This window comes from Globicephala melas, chromosome 8 (genome assembly GCF_963455315.2).
Source record: "Globicephala melas chromosome 8, mGloMel1.2, whole genome shotgun sequence".
Classification (NCBI taxonomy): domain Eukaryota; kingdom Metazoa; phylum Chordata; class Mammalia; order Artiodactyla; family Delphinidae; genus Globicephala; species Globicephala melas.
Window position 1 is genome coordinate 94,181,299 of NC_083321.1, and position 26,093 is coordinate 94,207,391.

At 39.9% G+C, this 26,093-nt stretch overlaps 1 protein-coding gene and 1 long non-coding RNA gene across 7 annotated transcripts in view; one reads left to right on the top strand and one right to left on the bottom strand.

The window, feature by feature from the left end:
* Nucleotides 1–23,241, bottom strand: part of DDX6 (DEAD-box helicase 6) — a 34,360-nt gene extending 11,119 nt beyond the window's left edge. For 2 of the 6 annotated variants that reach the window (XM_070046200.1, XM_030838614.2), the window contains exons 1-9: nucleotides 22,336–22,429; nucleotides 19,325–19,799; nucleotides 15,978–16,041; nucleotides 14,905–15,009; nucleotides 5,337–5,466; nucleotides 4,280–4,426; nucleotides 3,054–3,148; nucleotides 1,186–1,308; nucleotides 579–707 (exon numbers count right to left, since the gene is read on the bottom strand). In XM_070046200.1, coding sequence (XP_069902301.1) covers nucleotides 579–707; nucleotides 1,186–1,308; nucleotides 3,054–3,148; nucleotides 4,280–4,426; nucleotides 5,337–5,466; nucleotides 14,905–15,009; nucleotides 15,978–16,041; nucleotides 19,325–19,524 — 993 coding nt within the window. In that variant the 5' untranslated portion in view covers nucleotides 19,525–19,799; nucleotides 22,336–22,429. Of the gene's footprint in view, nucleotides 1–578; nucleotides 708–1,185; nucleotides 1,309–3,053; nucleotides 3,149–4,279; nucleotides 4,427–5,336; nucleotides 5,467–14,904; nucleotides 15,010–15,977; nucleotides 16,042–19,324; nucleotides 19,800–22,335; nucleotides 22,463–22,593; nucleotides 22,666–23,089 lie in introns of those variants that run through there. The other 4 variants (XM_030838600.2, XM_030838607.2, XM_030838615.2 and 1 more) reach the window with 4 other exon arrangements.
* Nucleotides 22,619–24,126, top strand: LOC115843043 (uncharacterized). The gene is made up of 2 exons (XR_009564975.1): nucleotides 22,619–23,186; nucleotides 23,717–24,126. It is a non-coding gene; the product is annotated as an uncharacterized lncRNA (long non-coding RNA).
* The last annotated feature ends 1,967 nt before the right edge of the window (nucleotides 24,127–26,093 follow it).

Below are 26,093 nucleotides of genomic sequence, written 5' to 3' on the forward strand. Positions count from 1 at the left end.
TTTTCACGTATGTCTGCAAATGACGTCAAGAGCACCTGAGTACTGACTTTGGGGTGACAAGGAAATTTTGGCAAATTTGCAAAAACAGAATCTGCCTACAACGGAACAATTATAATTACTGAGAATAATGAGGATTATCTGTAATTAAGGTCAAATTATTTTAGAATCAAATTAGAAGTGCCTGTGACTTGACAATCATACAGTATCAGCTTCAGATCAACAACACAAACTACCTTTAGGAAAAACTAAGGAATTTTTTTTACACTGAAAATGCTGAGAGGGACTTCCCTGGTGGTCCAGTGGTTAAGACTCCGTGCTCCCAGTGCAGGGTGCCCGGGTTTGATCCCTGGTCAGGGAACTAGATCCCGCATGCTGCAACTAAGAGCCCACATGCTGCAACTTAAAAGATCCTGCATGCCACAACTAAGACCCGGCGCAGCCAAATAAATAAGTATTTAAAAAAAAAAAAGAAAGAAAGAAAAAGAAAATGGTGAGAAAACTGATACAACTGTTTGTTTTACTGAGGTTAAGTAGTAAGTAACGGACAACATTCAGCCGCTGAAGCCTAACAGACTTACCCTGGAGAAAAGTGTGTTGAGGCAGTGTACTTTTTGGCGCTCAGTTACATATGCGTAGTACTGGGTTACTCCCTTCAAAGTTAGTTCCTCCATCAGGTTAATCTCATAGGGTTTCTGCAAATGGGAATTCTGAAAAAAAGAAGAGTCTCATATTTAAATGAAAGCAGAGTCTATTTCTTAAACTCAGAATATATCCTCATACATTTCTGCCTGACAAACTCTTAAAGAATGGAGCCCTCTTTAAAACGTTATTATCTGTCATGGAAGAAGTAAATTACCATAAAATGGGAGATATAACATTCAGATATACAGCTAAGTTACTATTTTGTACTTTAAATATAGAATTATGCTGTAATCAATTTATCTAGAACCAATGGCTATGTCAGTCTGACACCAAAAGCTAAGTGAACAAATAAGAATCAAATTACTTTTGTATCTTAAAAAAATCAGTTAATTTATGCACAACAAACCTTAATTGATCAGCTGAAGAAAAAGCCCCAAACTTGAAATCAGTGTAATAAAGACTAGTAGTAAGATGTAATTATGGATAAAGATATACTCATGGACAACAGAATAGTACTGCTTCCAAGTACAGGTTTATACTCACCATGAACTTCTGTACACTAAGAGGGAAAGTAGCAGAATATAATAAAATCTGTCTGTTTTTAGGTAGCGTGAGAATAATATCCTCCATTATCTGCACAAAATCCTGTGACAGCAACTTATCTGCCTGTAGTACAAAGAGAAGACAATCTTAAACACAATGAAATAATGTCTAAGGTCTTTGGTTAATAAGGCATCATCCAGCAAGTTCATGGAATGCTCCTGGTTGTAAACAGTAAGTCCTCTACAACACTGCATAGTCCAAAGGCACCAAGACACGTTACCAGTGATTCAGAAGGGGAAAAGTCTGTAATACTCATCCTCCAAGGAAAAAAAGTCCCAGACAGAAATAATCCTTGTTCCCATAACAAAATTTTAATGTGACTTCCATTACAGAGACATTATAGTATAGTGGTTAAAAGTACAGGCTACAGAGTCAAACTACCTGGGTTTAAAACTTGTCTCCTGGGCTTCCCTGGTGGCGCAGTGGTTGAGAGTCTGCCTGCCAATGCAGGGGACACGGGTTCGAGCCCGGTCTGGGAAGATCCCACATGCCGCGGAGCAATTAGGCCCGTGAGCCACAACTACTGAGCCTGCGTGTCTGGAGCCTGTGCTCCGCAACAAGAGAGGCCACGATAATGAGACGCACGTGCACCGCGATGAAGAGTGGCCCCTGCTTGCCACAACAGGAGAAAGCCCTCGCACAGAAATGAAGACCCAACACAGCCATAAATAAATAAATTAAAAAAAAAAAAAAACTTGTCTCCTTATCAGCTATGTTGGGAGGTTTCTTAACCACTATTTTAGTTTCCACAATTTAAAAATTAAGATGTCTTCTTACTGTAGTAACTACTTTATAGGATACCTATCTTATAGGATTCTTGCAAAAATTAAATGAAAAAACACGTAAAGCACTTAGTGCTAGCATGCAGTAACTAATAAATGTGCTCTCATTACTCAAAGATAAAAACCTGTTCTGAATAGATCATGACGAAACTGCTCTAGTAATCTAAAACACAGACCAAACAGGAAAATAACTTTAAAAACATCAACACTGGTTTCTTATATGTATAAAACACTGCTAGGTCCTAAGGATGCAGAGCTGAATAAGTTCTTAAAAGGCATTTATAACCTGGTGAGATAACACATTATAACAGGGACGAAAAAACAAACAATACAAAGCTGTATGTTAAATGAGGGGTTAGAGACATTACATGCTTCTTAAGATGAATCACAGAATGGAAAGAGACTTTGAATGAACTTGGCTTTGAGATTATTCAACAACTTCTCTCACTGAAAAATAAAAACCTCGCTTTACTAAGAAAAAGACACAAGGCTGATTTAGTGCTATAAATTCCTATCATCTATTGTTTTTAAAGGGTAAAACATGTTTTGTAAGCAAATTACTTTGAACCGACAAGAGTCATGCATTTATTAAAAGGTCATAGGGACTTCCCTGGTGGCAGAGTGATTAAGAATTCACCTGCCAATGCAGGGGACATGGGTTTGAACCCTAGTCCGGGAAGATCCCACGTGCCACAGAGCAACTAAGCCCACGTGCCACAACTACTGAGCCTGCAAGCCACAACTACTGCGCCTGCGTGCTACAACGACTGAAGCCCGTGTGCCTAGAGCCTGTGTTCTGCAACAAGAGAAGCCAACCCACCGCAACAAAGAGTAGCCCCCGCTTGCCACAACTAGAGAAAGCCTGCGTGCAGCAACGAAGACCCAATGCAGCCAAATATTAAAAAAAAAACAAAACAAAACAAATAAAAGCGCATAAACACAAAGAGGTTATGCTTCATTCACTGGCAGTTATGAACAAAGCCAGAGTAGTACAGAATAGTATATTTCCAAATGAAGAGACATTACCTCATCCAATACTATCATCTGGACATGATCAACTTTTGCTACTCCTTTCTTGATAAGATCCAGGATTCTCCCAGGGGTAGCTATCACAACATGCACTACACAAGATTAGAAAACATATTTTCGTTAATTTTAGTTGGGGCAAAAAGGATATAGTAAAGGTTTATATCATATATTTTATCAGAAATACTGCTGTAGAGGCAGGAATAATACAAAGAGGCACAGATGTGTTTTAGAATATGGATTTCCATTTCATCTTTGGTTGGCTAGAGAATACCTGTTAGTTTCAGTGCTACATGGGGGTGGGGCTACAACTTCCCAAATCACCTGCTCCAAATAAGGGGCATACTTCCTTGTCTTGGGGCAACCCCCAAGGAAAAACAAAAGGTATGCCAAGCTTCTGATACAGTAGCTTGCCTTTAATCTAGATCAAGGGTCTTCCGAAGACTGTAATAAGGATCAAATAAAATAATCATTTTAAATAACAGGACAGCACAAAGAATATAATAATTAAACTAATTAAATGATAATCATATGTAAAATTTTGACTAAAATTCTATGTATAATTTTATATAAGTGGATTTCATTCTTGCTGTTTTCTTTGTTCACTAAATAATGTACCATGGAGAACTCTTCATTAAAAAATGAATACAGGTCAGCTTCACTCTTTAATGGCCGTGTAGAATTCCCTTCAGACTATATCCAATGTATTTTAGCCAAACTCCCTTGACATTCAGGTTGCTCCAAGTTTTTCAGTACTACAAACCATGCTGTAGTAAACAACCTTGCATTTGTCCAGTTATTTCTTCAAAAAAAGATTCTTAAAAATATACATTTATAATTTTGAAATATAATGCCAAATTGCCCACCACAGAGATTATATCAACTTATACGCCCATGTTGCAAGACACCCAACTTCTCCACAAACTCACATTACTGGTTACTAATTAGCCTTGCCAATCTGAATTAACCTTGTCAATCAGACAGGTACAATATCACTTTACTGTTTTTATGTACAATTTAAAAAATTAGTAAGGCTGAATATTCTTTCTATTACTAAAACAATTTGTTTTTTTTGCTTGAATGAAATGGTCATTTCCTTTATTCATTTTTATATTGCAATGTTTGTTCCTTATTAATTTAAAAAACAATTTTAATAAGTTACTGAAAGGAAACACCTGTGTGTGGAATTACAGAGAGCCAGCCACCTTACATCAATCATTTCCTACCTGTATCATCAAGCCTCATTATGTCATCCCGTAAATTGGTTCCTCCTGTGGTTGCCATCACTTTAGCCCCTCCCATGTGTTTGCTGACCTGGATGCAAATTTGACTGACCTGTAGAGCAAGTTCTCTAGTGGGAACAATCACCATTGCTGGAAAATAACAAATAACAGAGAAAACAGAAAAAAAACAGCATATATTAAGAGTTTAAGAAGCTACAGAAATATTTCCCCTTGTAATTAAGACACTCAAATGAATAAATTTCCTAAAAAAAAAAAAAGAGAACCTATTATAGTGTTCCAGATTTAGACTATTCCTCAGTAACAATGCTATACAATTCTTGTACTCTTCTTATTTACAAACCCTTAAAGGGTTCTTTGAGTTGTCAATTATTAGCCCAAAGTTCATTAATATTTTAGTAAGAGATTCACTAGTCAAAATACCCAAATAAGAAACTCTTGCCACCCAGTTCTATTTACATCATATGAAAGTAAGTAACAGAGAGAGGGCAGAAATAATAATTATAGATCAAGAAAGCTGGGGGAAAAAACAGCTGAAAATTTAAGAAAAAGCTTCAGAGATGAAAACTTAACTCTATTAGCTTACTCTGGGTACAGTTATGGAAATTTGTTTCTTCCTTACTGCCTAACCTCTTAAAATCCCCAAACCACAAGGCTTTAAAGAGAAGAAGTTCATGTTTCTACAAGGAACTCTGCAGACACACAGCTGTCACAAGAAACATTTCAGTTCCATAGTTTGTAAGTATCTATGTCAGATAATTTAACTTCTCAAGATCTTAGCTTTTCCTATCTATCTATAGGACGATAATCTTATTTTGCCTATCTCACTGGAATGTTGTCATAGCTGTGTAATATGTAAAAGAACTTTGAAAACTAGAAAATCTCTTTAAAAAAAGTTAGGAATCATTTTTACAAGACAACCAGGCCAAAAACCGTGAAAAGGATAAATACGAATTCCAGATTATTTAAGTTCTGACTAAAAAAAAGATGGTAATCGCTCCAAGATTTAAATCGCCATTTACAGTTTAAACAAACAACTAACCTTGTATATTGTCCTTCTTCAGGTCTAGCCGTTCAAGTAAGGGAATGAGGTAGGCACCGCTCTTGCCTGTTCCATTTTTTGCTCTAGCTAAAATATCCCTACCAGATAAAGCAATGGGAATGCTCTCTTCCTAGAAGAGATAAGACAATGCAAATTACTTGTGAATAAAAACAGTACATAAGCAAATTCTTCTCTAAAACACACTGAAAGTATACATAGCTCTTTGGTATTATATTGAAGCATTTTACAAGAATAAGTAGAGACCAAATAAATTAGCAGAACAGTCCACATCACCATCAGTATCAACTGACATTTACCAGAGCTGCTTATAAAATACATACTCAAGTAATAAAAAAAACTGTATATGTAAGTCTGCATGTGCAAATGTGTTGTCTAAGGAAGCTGAGCATCAACAACCAAGACGAGTAACTTGGGCTAACATCATGAATACATAGAGGAAAAAAAGCAAAGGACATTTCACAATTAAAAACTGGAGGAAAAGACAGCACAAACAATATTCAAAGGAAAGACTGTAATAAGATATTCTGAGACTAGTAAACCAACTTGACCACAATGAAAAATTGTAAGTTGGACAATTTATCCCTACACAAAACAGGAATCAGCTGGAAAAGTTTAACCTCGGGTCCTATTTGATTTTTTTAAAAATCGTATTACATAATGTCCAATGTCTGTCTCACAGTCAACTTCCGTCCTGAGATGTGCTCAACTGGAGTCTCAACTCTATTCCAGTTATCTTGATCCATGGTCACATTACCAAGGCTGACTTCTCATTTTCATATTTGGCTTAGTTGGTCATATGTGTTTTGAAGAAGATAGTATTTCTTATTAGGACAAATTTCCTAGACAATAGCAAAGGATTCCTAATGATTACTAAATATTAAATACACATATATGGAGAGAAATTTAAAAAGTAAAACAGGTATAAACAGAGAGGAAGCAGAACATTTCGATTTCTAAAACTAAACATTTTAATTTCTAAAACTAGAAAATTAGGAAAATAAATTAGGAAACGAGATTCACAATCACTAAAATAATTAGCTCTTTCTATGCTTGAGCTAATGACCAAAAAAAGTATCTCTAGCACTTTAAAACTGTTACTGAAGGACTTCCCTGGTGGCACCGTGGTTAGGAATCCGCCTGCTAATGCAGGGAACACGGGTTCAAGCCCTGGGCCGGGAAGATCCCACGTGCCTCGGAGCAACCAAGCCTGTGTGCCCCAACTACTGAGCCTGCGCTCTAGAGTCCATGAGCCCCAACTACTGAGCCCTCGTGCCACAACTACTGAGCCCCAACTACTGAGCCCTCGTGCCACAACTACTGAAGCCCATGCGCCTAGAGCCCAGGCTCCGCAACAGGAGAAGCCACTGCAATGAGAAGCCTGCACACCGCAATGAAGAGCAGCCCCCGCTCACCGCAACTAGAGAAAGCCTGCGCACAGCAACAAAGGCCCAACGCAGCCATAAAAACCAAAAAAAACCCCACACCGTTACTGGAGAAATATCTAAATCATAAGCATCATGACTTTCATTTCCCACCATGACTCTTATTCTAGAACCCCAATCACAGGGGTCAGATGGGTTCCATATGGTCAGAATAACTAACACAGCTGCCAGAACAACTGCGAAAATGATCCAGTCATAATACTCTATTACCTTGTTCCTACAGCCAGCATTAAACAGTCTGCTTATTATGTATGGTAAAGCAGGTCAAAGAAGAAAACCTTGGTTTTGACCCTTTGGTCTTGATCTCTTCCCTCCTACTTTGAGTCAACTCTATTAATCTTTTGTTGTCCTGAAGGCCCGTTATCCCCATGAGTTCATTCTCTTCTATGGTTTTTAAACAGGCTACCTGCATACTACTCAGTTCTACAGCAGAAAAAAAAGCTAGGTAGTCTCCCTGTGACTTCCTGAATCAGGTTCTTTAAAAGGATAAGACTTCTGGAAACCATAAACAAGACGAAAAGACAGCCCTCAGAATGGGAGAAAATATTTGCAAATGAAGCAACTGACAAAGATTAAACTCCAAAATATACAAGCAGCTCACACAGCTCAATATCAAAAAGACAACCCAATCCAAAAATGGGCAGAAGACCTAAATACACATTTCTCCAAAGAAGACATACACATGGCCAACAAACACATGAAAGGATGCTCAACATCACTATTAGAGAAATGCAAACCAAAACTACAATGAGGTATCACCTCACACCGGTCAGAATGGCCATCATCAAAAAATCTACAAACAATAAATGCTGGAGAGTGTGTGGAGAAAAAGGAACCCTCATACACTGTTGGTGGGAATGTAAATTTATACAGCCACTATGGAGAACCGTATGGAGGTTCCTTAGAAAACTAAAAATAGAACTACAATATGACCCAACAATCCCACTACTGGGCATATACCCAGAGAAAACCATAATTAAAAAAAAACACATGCACCCCAATGTTCACAGCAGCACTATTTACAACAGCCAGGTCATGGAAGCAATCTAAATGTCCATCAACAGAGGAATGGATAAAGAAGATGTGGTACATGGGTTTCCCTGGCGGGGCAGTGGTTGAGAGTTCGCCTGCCGATGCAAGGTACATGGGTTCGTGCCCCGGTCCGGGAAGATCCCACATGCTGCGGAGCGGCTGGGCCCGTGAGCCATGGCCGCTGAGCCTGCGCGTCTGGAGCCCGGGCTCCACAACGGGAGAGGCCACAACAGTGAGAGGCCCGCGTACCGCAAAAAAAAAAAAAAAAAAAAAGGAAAAGGAAGATGTGGTACATATATACAATGGAATATTACTCAGCCATAAAAAGGAACGAAATTGGGTCATTTGTAGAGACACGGATGAACTGAGAGTCCTACAGAGTGAAGTCAGAAAGAGAAAAGCAAATGTCATATAATAACGTGTATATATGGAATCTAGAAAATGGTATACATGATCTTATTTGCAAAGCAGAAAGAGATTTGGACGTAGAGAACAAATGTATGGATACAAAGGGGGAAAGGGGTAGGGAGGGAGGGACTGGAATTGACACATATACATTATTGAAACTACGTACAAAATAGACAACTGATGGGAACGTACCGTATACCACAGGGAACTCTACCTAATGCACTGTGGTAACCGAAATAGGAGGGAAGTCCAAAAGGGAGGGGATACCTGTATGCGTACGGCTGATTCATTTTGTTGTGCAGTGGAGGCTAACAAAACATTGTAAAGCAACCATACTCCAATAAAAATTAATAATAAAAAAAAAAGATAAGACTTCTGAATGAAGTAAGACAGGGCAGAATTAGATTGGGGGTATCCTAATTCCTATTTGGGGTTTATCTTTTGACTTAAAGGCCATTCACTGACTTCTATTCCTCTACTCTGACAGGACTTATGCTCTACAGAAACTGTTTAAGGACAGGACTTTAACAAAGTAAGCTAATCTGTAAGTTAAGATGCACTGTATTTCATCTCATATGGTGATCATTATGATTAGCAGTCAGGAGATCCAGTATATCCACACCGTCTCTTACTACTGTTTCCTGGGAAGATTAAGTAATATGAAGCAAGAGAATTCAAGTCCAACTCACACAGCTTTGAAACCCAAGAGGAAGTCATGGGGAGCAGCCAGGGAGAAGAGGAAGGAGGAAGGAAGCTAAATAATTTTTAAAAACTTACTGAGATGGACACTATGCTTAGATACTTAACGTTAATTATATCCTTTCAAGTTAGGTACGTTTTGTTTTACAAGTGACAGATGGGTCCTCAGACTGTTTTACTGAAGGTCACAAAGCAAGAAATGCTAGAACCAGGATTTGAACTTCGGTTTGCAAACAGAGAAATTGGTACCTCATATACCACTAAGTACAATGTACAGCCATTTTGGAAAACAGTCTGGCAGTTCCTCAAAAAGTTAAAGAGTTACCATTTGAACCAGCAATTCTACTCCTAGGTATATACCCAAGAGAAATGAAAATATCTCCACACAAAAATTCGTACACCAGTGTTCAAAGGAGCATTATTCATAACAGCTAACAGTGGAAACAACCCTACAACTGAAGAATGGATAAACCAATGTGGTATAGCTATACAGTGGAATATTATTCAACAATAAAAAGGAATGGAGTACTGATACATGCTACAATATGGATGAGCCCTAAACACATGCTAGTCACATGGTCAAAAAAGCCAGTCAAAAAAGAGCATATATTGTATGGTTCCATTTACATGAAATTGTCCAGAATAAGCCAATCCATACAGACAGAAAGTAGATTAGTGGTTGCTTAGAGCTAGGGGAAGATGAAGGGTGATTACTAAAGTTTCTTTTTGGGGTGATGAAAATATTCTAAAATTGACTGTTTTAGTTGTGTGACTGCACAACTGTGAATATACTAAAAAACAATGAATTGTATACTTAAAATGTGTGAATTGTGTGATTTATACCCTAAGGCCACCAAAAACAAAACAACCAAAAACAAAAACAAAACCCATCAAAACCCAAAAAAACAACACAAAAAACAGAAACCTTAACCTTAAATGACCTTAAGGTCTGATTCTGCCACTTTAGCTCTCCAAAGTCCATGTTCCACTGTAAGGTCTAGGGACTGAGCCAGTATGTATTTATTGTGTTTTTATAACCCTACTATCCATCCATTCCCCTTTCTTAGTAGCACCGTAACTCTGAGGAGTTACATCCTCCCCACCCCAATGGATAGTCTAGCCAACTTCCTCAGCTGTATGGAGGACAATGACTGAAGCCAGGCCTGGCTGAATGCTCCCTTCTAAGAACTGAAATTGCTATAGTGCATCCTATAACAATTTACAGCTTCCTGAGCCCTTTAGGGCTGCCCTGGTTCTTGGCCAATGCCAAGTGTGTTTCTCCAGACTTCTCCCTAATCTTGTGAATTCCTGATATTCAATAAATTTCCTTTTGCTTAAGTAACCCAAGTTGGTCTCTGTTGCCTACAACCAAAGAATGGGATACCTTCCAATTTCCTAGTACTGAGAGGCATTTTACAAAAGTATAGTACCTGAAAAGGCTCCAAATTGCCCAGCTAGCTGCTTTTAGAGTAGCTGCTTCTTTTTACTTCCTAGGACTAGTTGAATTTAAGAACCTTAATTTCAGGGGAAAAAAATATGGGTACTGTGGAGGAGATAAGCAATGGTGACGACATCTACTGCTACCCAGAAAAAAAGGAGATGGAAGATAGTAATTTCAAAAAGAACATCTCCACCTTAAGGAACACACCCCAATTTTACCATAGTAACCAATGAAGACATGCATTTAAAGACTTTGAGAATTTAGGAAAATAATTCTTTTGGCAATAAATCCATGTTAGCAGGAGGAATGAATTATAAAAGAATTAAGAATGCTCTAATTCTTAACTATAAATTTAATAAACGACCAATTAGACTTGGTTAACAAAATAATTTCTCAAAATAATTTGAGATTCCTGACTTGATATGAAATTTGGTTGCCAAAAGAAGGAACTTCCATGTTTCCCTCAATAATGAACTACTTGCCATTCCATCATCTTCTTACCTAAAAAGTCTTCAAAAGTTGTGCCTAAGGTCTGGAAGCAGCAAGAGCTGTCACCAATCATCCCCAAGTTAATATAAGGTTTCTCAATGTTAAGCAGAATAAGACAGACTCTTAGGTCCTCCAAAGAAGTCTCTATTCCTGTAAAGCTAGGCCTCAGAATGGCATGGTTATGCTACTGAGCACAGCATTCAGACCAAGAACTAGAATCACAGATGGCTGTACCAAAGAAAAATGTGTGGAAGCAATCTGTAGTAAATCTGGTTCCAGCCTGTCAGTGTAAAATTATATCGTCTCAAAAGATTTTAAGTGCCTCATTTTCTAATAATCTTATAGCCAAAGTGCAACTAAGTCAGATCTCTTAAAAAAGATTCAAATGTATATGACACCCATCTGGTCAAGAGGATTTTATATCTGGAGAGAAAAAAAAAATGCCTGGATCAAACTGTAAAACTAAGTACCATAAAGACAATAGACACGTTTTAGTAAAAGAAAAAAAAATAACAAAAAAAAAAGTGAGGAAAGAAGGTAGACAAGAAGAGAAGAATGCCAGTCACGAGGTTGGATTTTACTAGAGGACTTCTAGATTTCTTTTGGTTCTAAAAGCCTAGTATTTATGGTTTGTTACACTGAATGATTCTAAGAAGCATGTTATCTTGTGTTTTCCATGGATCCTCAGGCAAAACAATAGTGCAGGAAAAAGCAATGTGAATGATAGTCTCAGGTATACAGAATAATACTTTATATTCATACTCTGCTTGCTATTTCAAAATACACCTTGGAGCATTGTGGATTCGGTTCTAGATCAGTGCAATCAAGTGAGTCACACAAATTTTTTTGTTTCCCAGTGCATATAAAAGTTATGTTTACACTATACTATAAAGTGTGCAGCAGTATTGTGTAAAAAAACAATATACACACCTAAATTTAAAAATAATAACCATCATCTGACAACACAGGGTTGCCACAAACCTTCGGTTTAAAAAAAAAAAAAAAAAAAAACCAGTAAAAACCCAAACGCAGTATCTGCAAAATACAGTAAAGCAAAGCACAGTAAAACGAGGTATGCCTGTACACAACCTTTGATCCTCACAATAAAAACCCTGTGAGGGAGATCATTTCTACTTTACAGAAAAACCCAGATGGTAGACTGGCTAAGTGGCTGGAGAGTTAATTATCTATATGCTATACCAAACTGAGAATGCAAATAACAAAGTGAATTTTAAAATTTAATACAAAAGTGTGAAACAGGAGTCAGCAAGGGTCCATTAAGAATTAACTCTGCCAAATGAACCAATCTCCTTTTTTGATAAAACTACTACATAAAATAAAACCCTATAACATTTATTTGGCATTTGTCACCTATTAGCCACTGCAGTAAGGATACAAACATGAATTACCTCACTTAACCTTTACAACAACCCCACGGTATACACTATTATATCAATTTTACAGGTCAGAAAGCAGAGGCTTCGAGACATTTAAATAATCTCCTTAGAGAGGAGTGGAGTTGGGATTCAACCTGCCCAGCCTCACCGCAAAGACAGTGCTCTAAAACACTTCTCTAGACGAAGTTCACTTACAGATATCCATTAACCATAATTCCAACAAAGCAATACAACTGAAGGCCTATTTCCTGCCATGCACCTTGCTAAGTACTAGAGATACAAAGTTGAATGATACAGTAGAAAAGTGCCCATAAAATGTTTCACTCCTATAGATAGATTAACATGAACTATATTATGGAAAAGTAGATTCCTAAATATTTTTGATATCTGCACTCAAATTGCCTGATGAGGTATAACTTTATCTTGATACTTTCTCTAACCACAAGTTTGTCCTTTCAGTTTGTCCACAAAGGCACACTCTCATCCCCAGGCAATCACCATTCCAGTGTTCCCCACTTGGAACATGGATCACTTCTTCCAGGTTGTTCCATCTTCCCTAGTAGCCACATATATGTGCAATTTCAACTACATATATGTGCCCATTACATTACACTGAAATTACCTGTACAATAAGCTGTCCTTTCCACCAGACTCTGAGTGCAGGAACCCTATTTATCTTGTTCATCATAACACCCTCAGGGTCTAACACTTTCTAGGTCACTTGATACATGTTTGTTCAGTGAAAAAGTACTCAATGATGTCACAGAGTTTGTCCTGAGTACAGCTTGGATTCAACAGCTTCAATTTAAATATGTGAAGACAACAATCACGTTTATCAAATCTGTACATGTATAACACATGTTTAGGTCTACAGGCATGTATGTGTATACATACATATATTTCCTTGCTCTTTTCACTGAAAGAGTGCACCTAGTACTTAAATCTTGGTCCCTAATACTACTCCCCACTAATTGGAATCAGAGTTCCTTGGAGAAAATAGCTGATTCTGAGGCTGGGGAAGGGTGGCTCTACAGATAAGCTTGACATCGTGATATACCAAAAAGGAAGTGCTTAAGAAAAACGAAGGGGGAAGGGAAGGGTGAATAGGTGGAGCACGGAGGTCAGTGAAACTACTCTGTATGATACTATAATGGTGGATACATGTCATTATACATATGTTCAAACCCATAGAATTTACAATACCAAGAATGAACCCTAATGCAAACTATGGACTTTGGGTGATAATGTGTCAACACAGGTTCATCAGTTGTAACAAATATTGCTCTTGTGGGGAATGCTGATAATGGGGGAGGCTATGCATGAGTGTGGGCAGGGATTTACGAAATATCTCTTTTGCTCAATTGCTATGAACTTAAAACTGCTTTATAAAATAGTCTATCAGAGGGAAAAAACAAATGAGGCACATTACAAACACAAAGGAACCGGCCTGAAGGAGCTCACGCTGGCCAAATACAGGACAATTCGAGCACAAAAATACCACTAAAGGGACTTCTCTGGTGGCACAGTGGTTAAGAGTCTGCCTGCCAATGCCGCAGAGCAACTAAGCCCATGAGCCACAACTACTGAGCCTGCGCTCTAGAGCCCATGTGCCACAACTACTGAAGCCTGTGCGCCTAGAGCCTGTGCTCCGCAACTAGAGGCCACCACAATGAGAAGCCTGTGCACTGCAACGAAGAGTAGCCTCCCCTCACCACAACTAGAGAAAGCCCGTGCACAGCAACTAAGACCCAACACAGCCAAAAATAAAAAATACATTTATATATATAAAAAATACCATTAAAAAAAATTCATGAGTCCACACTGATAATATATAGATACATAAGGAGGAGTTAGGGGGAAATTTTTATGAAGCGTAGTATATCTGCATTGCCTTAAAATGCTCCCCAAAGACTGTTTATTAGTTTTAAGGTGGTGGGGGGGGAGCAATAATTATACAGTAGAAAAATCAAGACACCACTTTGAAAGGGTAATCAAAATTAAAATCACCCTTGAGGAACAGATGAACACTATACCTCCAAATGTGACTTCTGCAGTATTCTGGCTAAGAATGCATAACTTGAATCTAATCACATGGAAATATGAGACAAACCCCAAATGAGGAATGTTCTACTGGAGAAAAAAAAAAAAAGGAAGGGGGCCATATTTTTAACATGTCAATGTCATAAAAGACAAAAAAAGAACAGGGAAATGCTCACTACTAAAAGAGATGTAACCATTATATGCAATACCTGATCCTAGGATGAATCTTGTATGGAAGAGAAAAAAAATGCTTTAAGACAAAATCTGGGGGCCAGTTAAAAATAAGACTACAAATGACAGATGAGATAGAAATACTGCATTAAAGTTAAATTGACTGAACATAACTGTACTATGATTATTCAAGAGACTATCCCTATTCTTAGGAAATACACACTGAAATATTTAGAAATAAAGCGCCATGATTTTGTAACTTACCATTTAAAGGTTCAGAAAGTGTGTATGCCTGTGTGTACATATATATATGTGTGTGTATACAAACTGGAGAGAACTGTTGTTTCACTGTATCATTCCCGCAGATCAGAAAGTGTGTAACGCTTAACTCATAACATTATACATATGATAAAAAAGGGGAAACATACCTGAATAGGAGATGGCTTTTCCCAGCCCATTTCAAAAATTCCCATCAGCAACTCCCGTTTCAAACAGTAATCTTCAAACTCATTTCCTTTTGTGGAGGTCACATCCTGGTCAAACAAAAACAAACAACATCAGAAGAATGAAGTACAATTGGGTTCCTTTGGTAATTAGCATGCTTAATAAAGTGCTGGAGAGACTAATTCTTTACCCCATTTAAAATATAAATATGCGCAGATTAGTTCTGTCTTGATCTATAGTTCAACTGAAAAATAACCACTCTCTTTAACACACACAAGCCATTTAAAAACTATGTTTTGGGGAAAGATCAGCCACCCTGTGGTCATTTTTCTCTAAGGACTGATGGAATACTGTTATTTCTATATAAGTATCAAACCACAAGATATGAAATCAAACCCTAGCTCTACCATTCACTGCCTACAAATATCCTAGTCTAAACCAGGGTTTCTCAAGTCCAGCACTATTGACATTTGGGCCAGAAAATTCTTCGCTGTAAGGGGCTGTTCTGTAGCATCCCTTCAGCTGTGATAACCAGCTACTGCTCCAGCTATTGCTAAATGCTTCCTAGGGGACAAAAATTGCCCTTGGTTGAGAACACTGGGCTAAGAGAACTAACCTCTCAACTTCAGTTTTCTCATCCACAAAACGTGGACAATACCTACCCTGAAACTTACTGTGCTGCTGGAAACAAGAGAATTTTGAGAAAACGCCTTGAAAACCATAAAAGCATTCCACAAAAGAGATGATATATATACGTATAAACACGGTATTTAATATATAAATTATATATGAAATACTGTATATATAGTAATAATTATTGTATTGTATACTGTATATTAAATATTACATTATATATTGCAATAACGTGTATACATACACATTATGACTAATTCCTCCAAATAGTGGAAATTTTGGGCAACTCATCATACATGAGTTATACAATTTCAACCACTTCAACTTACTTAAGAGTAAACGCAGTGCCTGTTATCATTAAATAACTACTTCACTTTTAGAGTTTCAGGATCATTTTTCCACTTCAATGTTACAACCAACTTACCGAAGTTTTGATTCTTAGATCCTTTGGAGGGAGTTTTAAAGTCTTTTTCCAGTCATCACCAGGTCTAGAGAGAATACAGTAAAATTGAAGTATCAGAATTCACAGCATTAGTATTGTAAAATACAAAGATAATTCATCTCGATTATAATTCTAAAAAGCACACTAAGTTGAACATATTGCCGTTTACTTAAGAATACAGGTAACAAAAGAGATAAACAACTTTAGAAAAACTGTTTTCTTACAAAGCACAACAATCTAGGGAGAATTTTAAAAAATCAAGAATAGAAAGGAGTAAGGTATCCATCCTCTTAAGAAAAGCAGAGTTGTATACAGTCCAACCATTTTCAAAACTAGTAACCCATATGTTTTGTTTGACCTATATAGTGTGTGTGTATGTTTTTTGTGGCCTCTCCCGCTGCGGAGCACAGGCTCCGGACGCGCAGGCTCAGCGGCCATGGCTCACGGGCCCAGCTGTTCCACAGCATGTGGGATCTTCCCAGACCAGGGCACGAACCCACGTCCCCTGCAGCGGCAGGCGGACTCTCAACCACTGCGCCACCAGGGAAGCCCATAGTGTGTGTTTTAAATTAGTGGCCAACATTAAAAAATTAGGAGATTTTGTGTAAAAGTCCAGATTCTGGATTTTCTTGAAAAAATCTGGAAGCTTTAGTAACACTGGTTCCAAATTTCTGCATGGCAACAGTTTGATAGAGCTTAGTAAATGGAGTTTAAAATCAAGTGGTTGATGCCTTTTAATAGGGCAAGTACCCTCTAATCTGGCAGTCCCCTACAGGCATCTGAGTTTGTAACTCTTGGTGACTAGTTAAAGCCAAGGAATCTATAAAGTTTCAGACTTGAGTTCAAGCCCTGATTCTTCTACATATTAGTTCTATGACCTTGCAACAGTTACTTTTCTAAACCTCCATTCTCTCATATATAAAATGGGATAAAAATTACATAAAATAATTTCTATAAAGCACTCAGCACAGTGCCTGGCAAAAGAAGAACTCGATATTAGCTGTTAGTAAACATCTCTCTTAATCTTTTTTACTGGGGATGCCTGCAACCACGAAAGAAAATAACAAAGAAAATGTAATAAAAAATTTTCTTTTTGGTCAGGTAAAAACTTCAAATAATATAATATCCAAAGCATCTAAGAGAAAAAAGACTGTCAATAAAGCACACAATGCTTTCAACTGTCTTTAAAATAAATAAGCTTTCACTGATTTAACTGTAACAACTCATATAATTAGAGCACCTCAAACATCTCAAGTCTTGATTTAGAAAGATAAGCTAGGTCCCACATAATCCAAGATACTGTAACACAGGCAACTATTTGCTACCAATCCAAGGGTACTAAAGCCTTTCACCCCAGTCTATACCATAGCAAAGTTTGGTATAAACAAAAATGTCAACTGAACATCCTAGTAAGCCAGCTTGCCACATTGCCAAATTCACTAAATCGTGGATAAAAATGCAGGAAGATACAAGGCAAAATCTGCCTACAAAAAAAATTTATAATCTTAGGAGGTTAAAAAAAAATTTTTAACGAGAAAACAAGTGATAGAAATAGGTATTAGAAGAGCTCTGAGCCATGGGATCTAGAAGTCTTCATAAAAGAGATGACATTTAAACTGAGATTTAAAGATCCAAAGAATTGAAAAAAAACATTAATCCTAGGAAAAGCAAAAAAAAGGTAAAATCCACTGTTGTCTCAAATCTGAGTTCAAGTAGAAAATACTCTCAAAATGAAATGAGGGCTTCCCTGGTGGCACAGTGGTTGAGAGTCCACCTGCCGATGCAGGGGACACGGGTTCGTGCCCCGGTCCGGGAAGATCTCACATGCCGCGGAGCGGCTAGGCCTGTGAACCATGGCCGCTGAGCCTGCGCGTCCAGAGCCTATGCTCCGCAACGGGAGAGGCCACAACAGTGAGAGGCCCGTGTACCAAAAAAAAAAAAAAAAAGAAATAATGTAGTTTTATGTTTCTATCATTAAGAATTAAAAATAGCCTAAATACTGCTAGCCTATTCATATTTTTTCAAGACAAGCTACAGTTTAGAAAATATTCTTGATTTCTATACTAATTAAAATATTCATCTCAAAAATAATAGAGGGCTTCCCTGGTGGCGCAGGGGTTGGGAGTCCGCCTGCTGATGCGGGGCACACGGGATCGTGCCCCGGTCCGGGAGGATCCCACATGCCACGGAGGGGCTGGGCCCGTGAGCCATGGCCGCTGGGCCTGCGCGTCCGGGGCCTGTGCTCCGCAGCGGGAGGGGCCGCAGCGGTGAGAGGCCCGCGTACCGCAAAAACATAAAAATTAAAAAAACACTTAAAAAATAATAATAATAAAATAATAATAGAATATGTATTAATGCCAAATCTCCCAGTGACCAAACCAATTCTGTTGGAAGTTAGGGCTATTTTTCTTTAGTAAGTACTTTTTAAGCATGGAAAAGATCTAGGTTATAATAAAACACAAGCTTTGGTTCCTTGAAAGAGTTTTATCATCTTATGAAGATTTCTAGAGGTTAAATCAACTTACATGGCTAGATTTTTAACAAAGACAAATCTCAAATGGGTCAAGATTCCTGAATGTTAATTTTCTATTAACTGATTCTTTGGAGTCATAGTTACCACTCAAATATTTTAAAGTGTACACTTAAAGATGATAGCCTACACACTTTTAAATTTAAAAGAAAAAATATTCTGTAGTAAGATGAGGCTCTTACGTTTTTAAAAGTCGTCAAAGGGGTATGGGACTCTTCAGAGATGTGTTTATAAGAGTTCAAAATCCTGAGTTCCCTATGACATAAACTGCTTGTTATTTTGTGTGCATGTGTAAAAGGAGGAGAAAGTATATTTGAAAAGTAAATAAATAGGGCAGAAAAGCAAAGTGTCATAAACTAAAAAAAAGTTATGGATAAATTTTCTATGAGTATGTTTGAAGTTCAGAAGGCTGGGCAAGTCGTTAAATTTAAAATGTGAAATTGGCTATAACAGCCATTCAAACTAGGATAAGGTCAAGTTCTAACACTAGGGAAAAAGCCATAGTGGCAAAAACAAGATGAATCTGAGCTCATTATGAAAGCCAGAAATGTTTCAAAAAATAGTCTATACAAAATTAATATATATTAATCTGTGCCAATCTGTTACTTAATAAACCTGAATTAGTTATGAAAGAAATACATTCTTCTATTGCAAATACCTGCTGGCCATAAAACAAAGTCATCTGTCCTCTATTTGCAATCAAAATGGTTAAACTAAGGTATACACAAAGTAGTCAACAACTAACAAAATAAATCTCCTTGGTCCCCCAAGTGTGTTTATTATTTATTCTAACACTTACTTAATAGTGGTGGTCATACTCTGTGCTTGCTGCTGAGTGCCATTATTGATTGTGTTGGTGTTTTTCAGCTGGTTCATCTGTTGCTGTGTCTGTGTGCCCCCTCCTCCGGGGCCACCACTGGGCTTCACAGGGCCCCTCAGCTGACCATTTTGACTGGACAGACCCATTATAACAGGGTTCTCTGTTCTGGCCGTGCTCATGCTGTATTAATTGTAAAGATGTCTCTTTCAAACTTCAAAACTTTTGAAAGTCAGTAGAGAAACTGTAATAACAGTTTATTAGGCTCTCCAAAACGAAGAGATAAATATAAGTCTTGCTCAATATATGAGTCCTTTATTGCAATGCAGGCAAGCACCTGTAAGTCTCTGAACGGTAAGCAGCAGTAACTTGCTCTCATGCACGGAATCAACTCTTTATTTTTTAATAAAGCCCTCTAACAAGGTTGAGTTATATATCTGAATTCGCTCACTTCAGTCTGAAACAAAGAAAAAAGTTAAATTAGCAAACAGAGTAAAATTAGAAAAAAACTTTTTTGTTTCCCTTTTAAAGAACTCCCTTAGAAGAACTCTCTTCTTTTAAATTAAAGAATTAAGAATACAGCTGCACTGAGACCAAATCACTAGCCAAGCTAGGAAAAACACAAAAAGATGAATTGCCTCAAAAACCAAACCTGCACCGAGACCCATCTCAAACATTTTAAACTGTCAGTTCTAATCAACCCAGAGAATACAAAGTAGAAAGATACTGTGATTAAGTTAGCATTAGTTGTCAAATGACAATCTCTTCCCTTGTTTCCACCCTGATGAATTCTCTGAAGTCCCTGCCACCTCTTAAAGTCAATGAGTCATTACATTCAATTGCATTACAACTCAGTGAAGTATCGCACAACTTAATGTAAATCTACAAATGAACAAGGCAAGACAATTCATTAATTTTTTTTTTATTTCTGACAACTGAGAATCCTTGAAGAGTTGAGCTTTTGGCTTCACCTTATGCTTTAAAAAGAACACATTTATGCCCTTGTGAATTTCAACGACAGAAGTTAAACTTTATAAAGAAAAATACATTTTCTTTTTTCCCTTAAGTTTTTGCCCTTTAAAACAGTAACTGAAGCATGTCAAGGGATATAAATATGTCTACATGTCAAAATCTTCTGCTTGAAAAACAGCCAAGAAAACCTTTAGCTACCTTAATTAAATCTGAATACTAAAATAACTGCTACGTTTTTAAACATAACACTTTTCAAAAAGTATATCCCAACTTGAAGTAGCATTTTTTTAAATTACAAAAACACAAAAAGGAAATGAGCTGTGTTAAAAAAATCTGTTAAAGGGTAAAGATACTAGTAACTTTAATCAAACTTTCCAGGAAACCCAGAGTACTAATTAAGTTAATTAAAAAAATTTTTAAATTATTCCCCAAATAAAATTATTTTTAAAGGAAGTACATGAAAACGTAATTGAAAAGCCAGGGGGAAAAAGGCCAGAAAATAAAGGGCTGCTCTGTTTGCTTTGTTCTTTAACTCCTTTACATTTCTTACCAAACATACACTAGCTTATTAATTAATTAGCGTTTCTGCCATACACCAAGGTTTCTCAAACAATAAAATTTTTTTAAAAAACCTCTTTGATGTCTTTTTTTTAATTGAAAATAAAGTTGCTCACAAGCAAATCCTGATTATCACGTACACAAAGCTGTATATTTCCAAGTCTCCCAGAAGCTGAGTGACCTCTTAAGCAGAGGGTGGTTAAGAGCCATCCAATTTCAGTGCAAGGTAGTAATTGGTTTCCTGTATTGACAGGTTTATATTATGATCAGCGATATCACCTACTTCATACCAGAAGACTTACTTATTTGCAAACACTAAGAAGATGAAGGTGGCAACTTCTAAAAATTAAATGGTATCATTACTGTCCATCATGCACGTAAGACCTCATACCTCCCTGCATCCAAAATGTGACTATGTGATAACTGCTCCCCTCTCAATTAAGCTAAAACCAGCACTGCAGCTCTACGTCTCAGGAAAAGAACTATTCCTCCTACCCCTTCCCAATTTAGATTTGCAAGTTATATTTCTACATTTTCAAAAATACGAACGAAACAAAGACGAGTTGGGAGGAACCCCTAGCGGAGTTAATTACAGCACTTCCCAGATCGTAGTTAGCAATTGACAGTTTCACACCCAAAACAGTATCGTCATCTCCAAAAAGACCTTTTGTGTGCGAATGCAGCGCAGTTTCTCTAAGCTCGGTCTGCAAGTTGGAGTGACCGTTCTATTTTGAAGGGGCGAGGGGACTGTTGAAGAGAAAGGGGAGTGAGCGATCAGGGAAAGAATCAAGCCAGTGATTTGAGCCCTATAACCGTAGGCAAATAATTTCTGGTTCCCCTACCCTTCAACACCCCCCCACCAAACCCACACACTTCGAGTCAGCTCCCTGGGCCCATAAACACAAATGGGTTGGGGCCCTGAAATCGTATCTGCGCAACAAGAGCAGGGAACCAGCTCCGCGGGTAGGAAACAATAGGGGCTCCCGCAAAAGGCCCCAAAGAGAAATCCTTAAGTCAGACGGCCCCTCCTTTCTCCATGACTCTGGGGCTCCATAATCACCCCCTTGTTATCGACCTGCAAGGCCTTACTCCCTCAAGCAGCCGGTCCTCTTCGAAACCCAGCCTTCCGCTACTGCATATCCCTGCCGCCCCTATAGGGCCGCCTCGTACCCTATAACCTCCACGATCTCCCTAAGTCCTTGCCGCCCCCTACGATCCCACCTTCCCTCGTCTCCCACAAAGCTCCTCCGAGGAATTCTCCCGCTCCTCCTCCGGACCCCGCCGGGCACAACAGTGCTCTATCCCACTCCTCCCGGGCGCCCCCGCCCCACAGCTGCCGCCCGCCTTCCTCCCCCGGGCCCGACCAGGCCTCAGGCCTCCGCCTCAGAGCGCCCCCCACGCCGGCCGGGGGAGGGGGTAACTCCCCGCAGCCCCCACTGCACCGCCGACCTCCAACCCCTCACCTCACCCCACTCCTCGCGGCTCGGGCCCGAGTCCTACCACTGAGGCCACTCCCGCTCTGTACCCTCGGTCCTTTATTGTTGACTCGAAGCTCCCAAAATGGCGGCGGCTCCTTCCTCCTCGGAAACCTCCGCCCGCCCCCACCCGGCCCCTCACTTCGGCCGCCCCCCGCCCCGCCCCGCCCCCCGTCCCGCTCCACTCCGGGGGCCTGGGGGCCAGCCTGCCGGCTCTCCCCCGCTCCCCGAGCCGCGCAGCCCTACCTCCGCCGCTGCCCGCTCTCAAGGCGCCGCCGAAGCCGCCGCCCGGGCCGAGCTAACTCGGCTCCCCGCCCCCTCCCTCGGCCGCAGCACCCCCGCCCCTTAGCTCTCCGCATGGCTGCCGCCGCGACTCCTCCTCCGCGCAAGATGGCGAGGGCCCAGCTGCAGCCGCTGAGCCCGCCGCGGCGCCTCTGCCTCTCCTGCTTCGTGGCAGGAGAAATCCGGGCCGAGGAACCTCCCTGGGGCGAAAATGGAGGGTAGTGCTTTCCCACCGACTGGGGGCCCGCGGGGGCCCAAGTTGAGGGAAGTTGAAGGGAAAATACGGGTCCCTTTCTGAAGAGAAAGAAGGGCTGCTTTTTCCACAGCTGAGGAGAAATGATCGGGGAATGGTGGCTGGGAAGAGTACCCCCAGAATGGATGTCGGGGGCTTGGGACCCGAGGAGGATCTGCTTATTCCTGACCAAGGACCGGGTAGCGACTCGGGGACGGGAGAGCTGACCTGACATCTCCCGCGGGCCGGGGAAGCTGCTGCAGGACCAAGGGGGTCGCGTCCGTTCGAGCCCCGCGCCTCCGTGCAGGAACGCGCGGAACCACTGGTCCGGAGGCGCCGGCACGCGCCCGGGTGTGGGAACCGGAAGGGGGGCCGGCCGGGACCGGTGCGGCGAGGAGAACCGGGGAGGACGCGGGGCGGACAGGGGACGCTGTGCGCGGGCGGGCAGGGGCGGGGGTGGAGGACGCTGTAGGAGGATTGCGCGGGGGTGGGGTGCTGGGTGGCGGGGGGTGCGACCCGGGCCGGAACCCGGAAAGCGAGCTTCGGGAAGGGAAGTGGGAGACTGGGGCAGCGATCCTCCTCTCTCGGCCCCAAAGGGCAGTCCTCAAAGAGAGGGAACCAAGGAGGCCGAGCCCCCCCCCCACCCCGAGGGAAGGAAACGCTGCTAAGGAGTCAGTTATAATGGTAATAGGAGTTGTGTACGGAAATGGGCAATCAGAGGACCGAGGGTGATTCTTTCTCCAGCCTGACCCTCATCAGAAAGACACTTATGTATTTGTTCCCATAAATACTTTCCATATCCTAATGTCTCCGTTTATCCTTAACAGAAATAACAGGAATGCTATCTTGTTCCAGGTAAAACAAAAATCGGAAGCTTGAAAGTTATCCAGGTCAAGGGAAAATAAAAACCTGGGTCTCACCCAGTTGACAGAAAATATACAGGGCAATGACGGGACCATATGTTGACAACAGAACTCCGACCCACAACCTCTGCTGCAACCAACACGGGAAGCCAAACCACAGCCTCTGCAGTGATCAGCTTAGAACGAGCAGGAGTCGGTCATTGACTGCCAGCTTCCCAAATTTTTGCCCCTGTTACCAACTCGGGACCAATCAGAGAAAGCCAAATATGTTTTTCCCCCCCCAACCAATCACGTTAGACGCCCGGCTTCTAGTTAGCCCGCCTCCAGCTTCCCCGAGTTAACCTCCAATCAGAGCATACCCTGAAGCCTACTCCACCCACCCCCTTTTTTTTTCTTTTTTTTTTTTTTTCACTGCCGGCCTGTAAGTCCCAAGCTGGGTGAAGGTGGCTGCCTCCCTTGCTGTAGCAAGCTTTGAATAAATAGCCTGTACTCACTTGGTGGTCTTTGTTTATTTACACACAGCCAATGGAAAGGTGGTAGAGAAGTGTGAAAAGGCTGTTCTTAAGATTTAAAAAAAGGTTCCTTTAACAGTTTTTGAATTAAATTTGTAGCATGGGGTCTCCCACCCAGCTTTTTAAAAACCCACTCATCTAAGGGAATAACCGGCATCTTGTGCCCATCCTGGTGAGAGAATGGCTAAGTGGTTCTTTAATAAAATGTTGAGGTATGAGGCCCCACTGCCTTTCCATGTAGCAGGAATGTGGAGGGGAGAAGGGCAAGGAGTGAGAGGGAGAGGAACCTAAGGATTTAAAATAGGCCACAGCCTGCCTCGGTCTCTTTCCCTAGACCACTAAAAAAATGAGACCAGCCGAAGGAGAAAGGTTTGTGTTCAGAAATAAACCTTCAAAGGGGGCCTGGTTGAAGTCATGACAAAATCCAAAAGTGAGGAGGCCACCAAAAGTAGAATATGGTATAGCTGCCTATTCTCACCTAGGAATCCTGCCAGGGCTAACACCTTTAAAGATTCTGCATAATGTTTTTATAAGATAGTCAGATATCCTTCCAACTGAGTTATTTATGTCAGCCCTTATCAGTTTTCTGGTGAGAAGTATGGATGGTATAGAATTAAACTATGAAAACTTGGATCTTGGTTCAATTTTAGTGATTGATGGATCCAGTATTCAACTATGTCAATACCTTTTTTTCTCCCTAGTTCAAACAGATTAACAAGAACGATAGAAAATATGACACTTTAGAAATACAGATGAATTATTTGATAATACACACAGTATCCTTATATTTATAAAATGTAAATTTAAAAATATTACATAAATCCAGCCCTTTGACCTTATTGAATATAATAGTTTGGGTGATTCGTGGTAAATATGGTTTTTGGAGAGCATGCTATCCCCAGTGAGGTCACCTAATAACTGTAGTAAAGTGTTTCCCAAAACATCTTGGTCATTTTCATTTTGTTTTTACTCACTCTCACTTCCCCCACCCTACTTTTTTTGAACTATGAAGCTGTTAGCTAAAGTGTTAGGCCTGGATTGTTGCCTGGCTCCTAGAGATTCTGTCTGTAGGAAAGATATCTTAAAAAAGAAAAAGAGTCACAAATAGAGTTGAGGTTTTCAGTATCTGTTTAAAACACAACAGGATTCGTGTGTGTGTGTAAGAATGAGATGTGACTAAAAAATACTACTTGGAATTAGATCACAATAAGGGTCCTCCCAGCGAATGTTGTTTGCCAGCCTCACATCCTAGCCCCGGTTATTTAGCTAAAAATAACTAGAAGGAAAAAAAAAAATCACAGGTTAATTTACATTTGATTTCAACTTCAGTTTATGATATTTAAAATCTAGAATTCTGAGTAATTTGAACCTGGAATATATACATCTGTGATGCTATCTTAAAAACCCAAATATTTTCAACAGCCTAAAATGGATTTCACACTTTTGACGTTCTACACGTTTTTTTAAAGGAAACATAATAGTTTTTTTTTTTAAAAAACTCAAACTACAAGCAAATGTGTTCATTACCTAGAAGAAAAAAAGTTCGCCACACCACATCCTCAAGAAAATGATTATGTCACACCTGGCTAAGCTTTCTAGTACAGCATTTCCCCTCCTTCACAATTGGCGCATAATGTTCTGATTTTCCAAAAGAAGGTTCAACAGATAAAGTTCTCTTCCAAATACGCCTGAGCAACATCTGGTAATTACTAACCAAGACTAAAGGCTAATGAGCCCAAGGAGCCAAGTACCATTTTCTTTGGATTTCAGAGCAGGTAAAAGTTGCCTCTTCAGTTTATATACCTGAAGAACATGAAGCAGCGTCAGCCTACTGAGGGCTTAGTAAGACATCCTCAG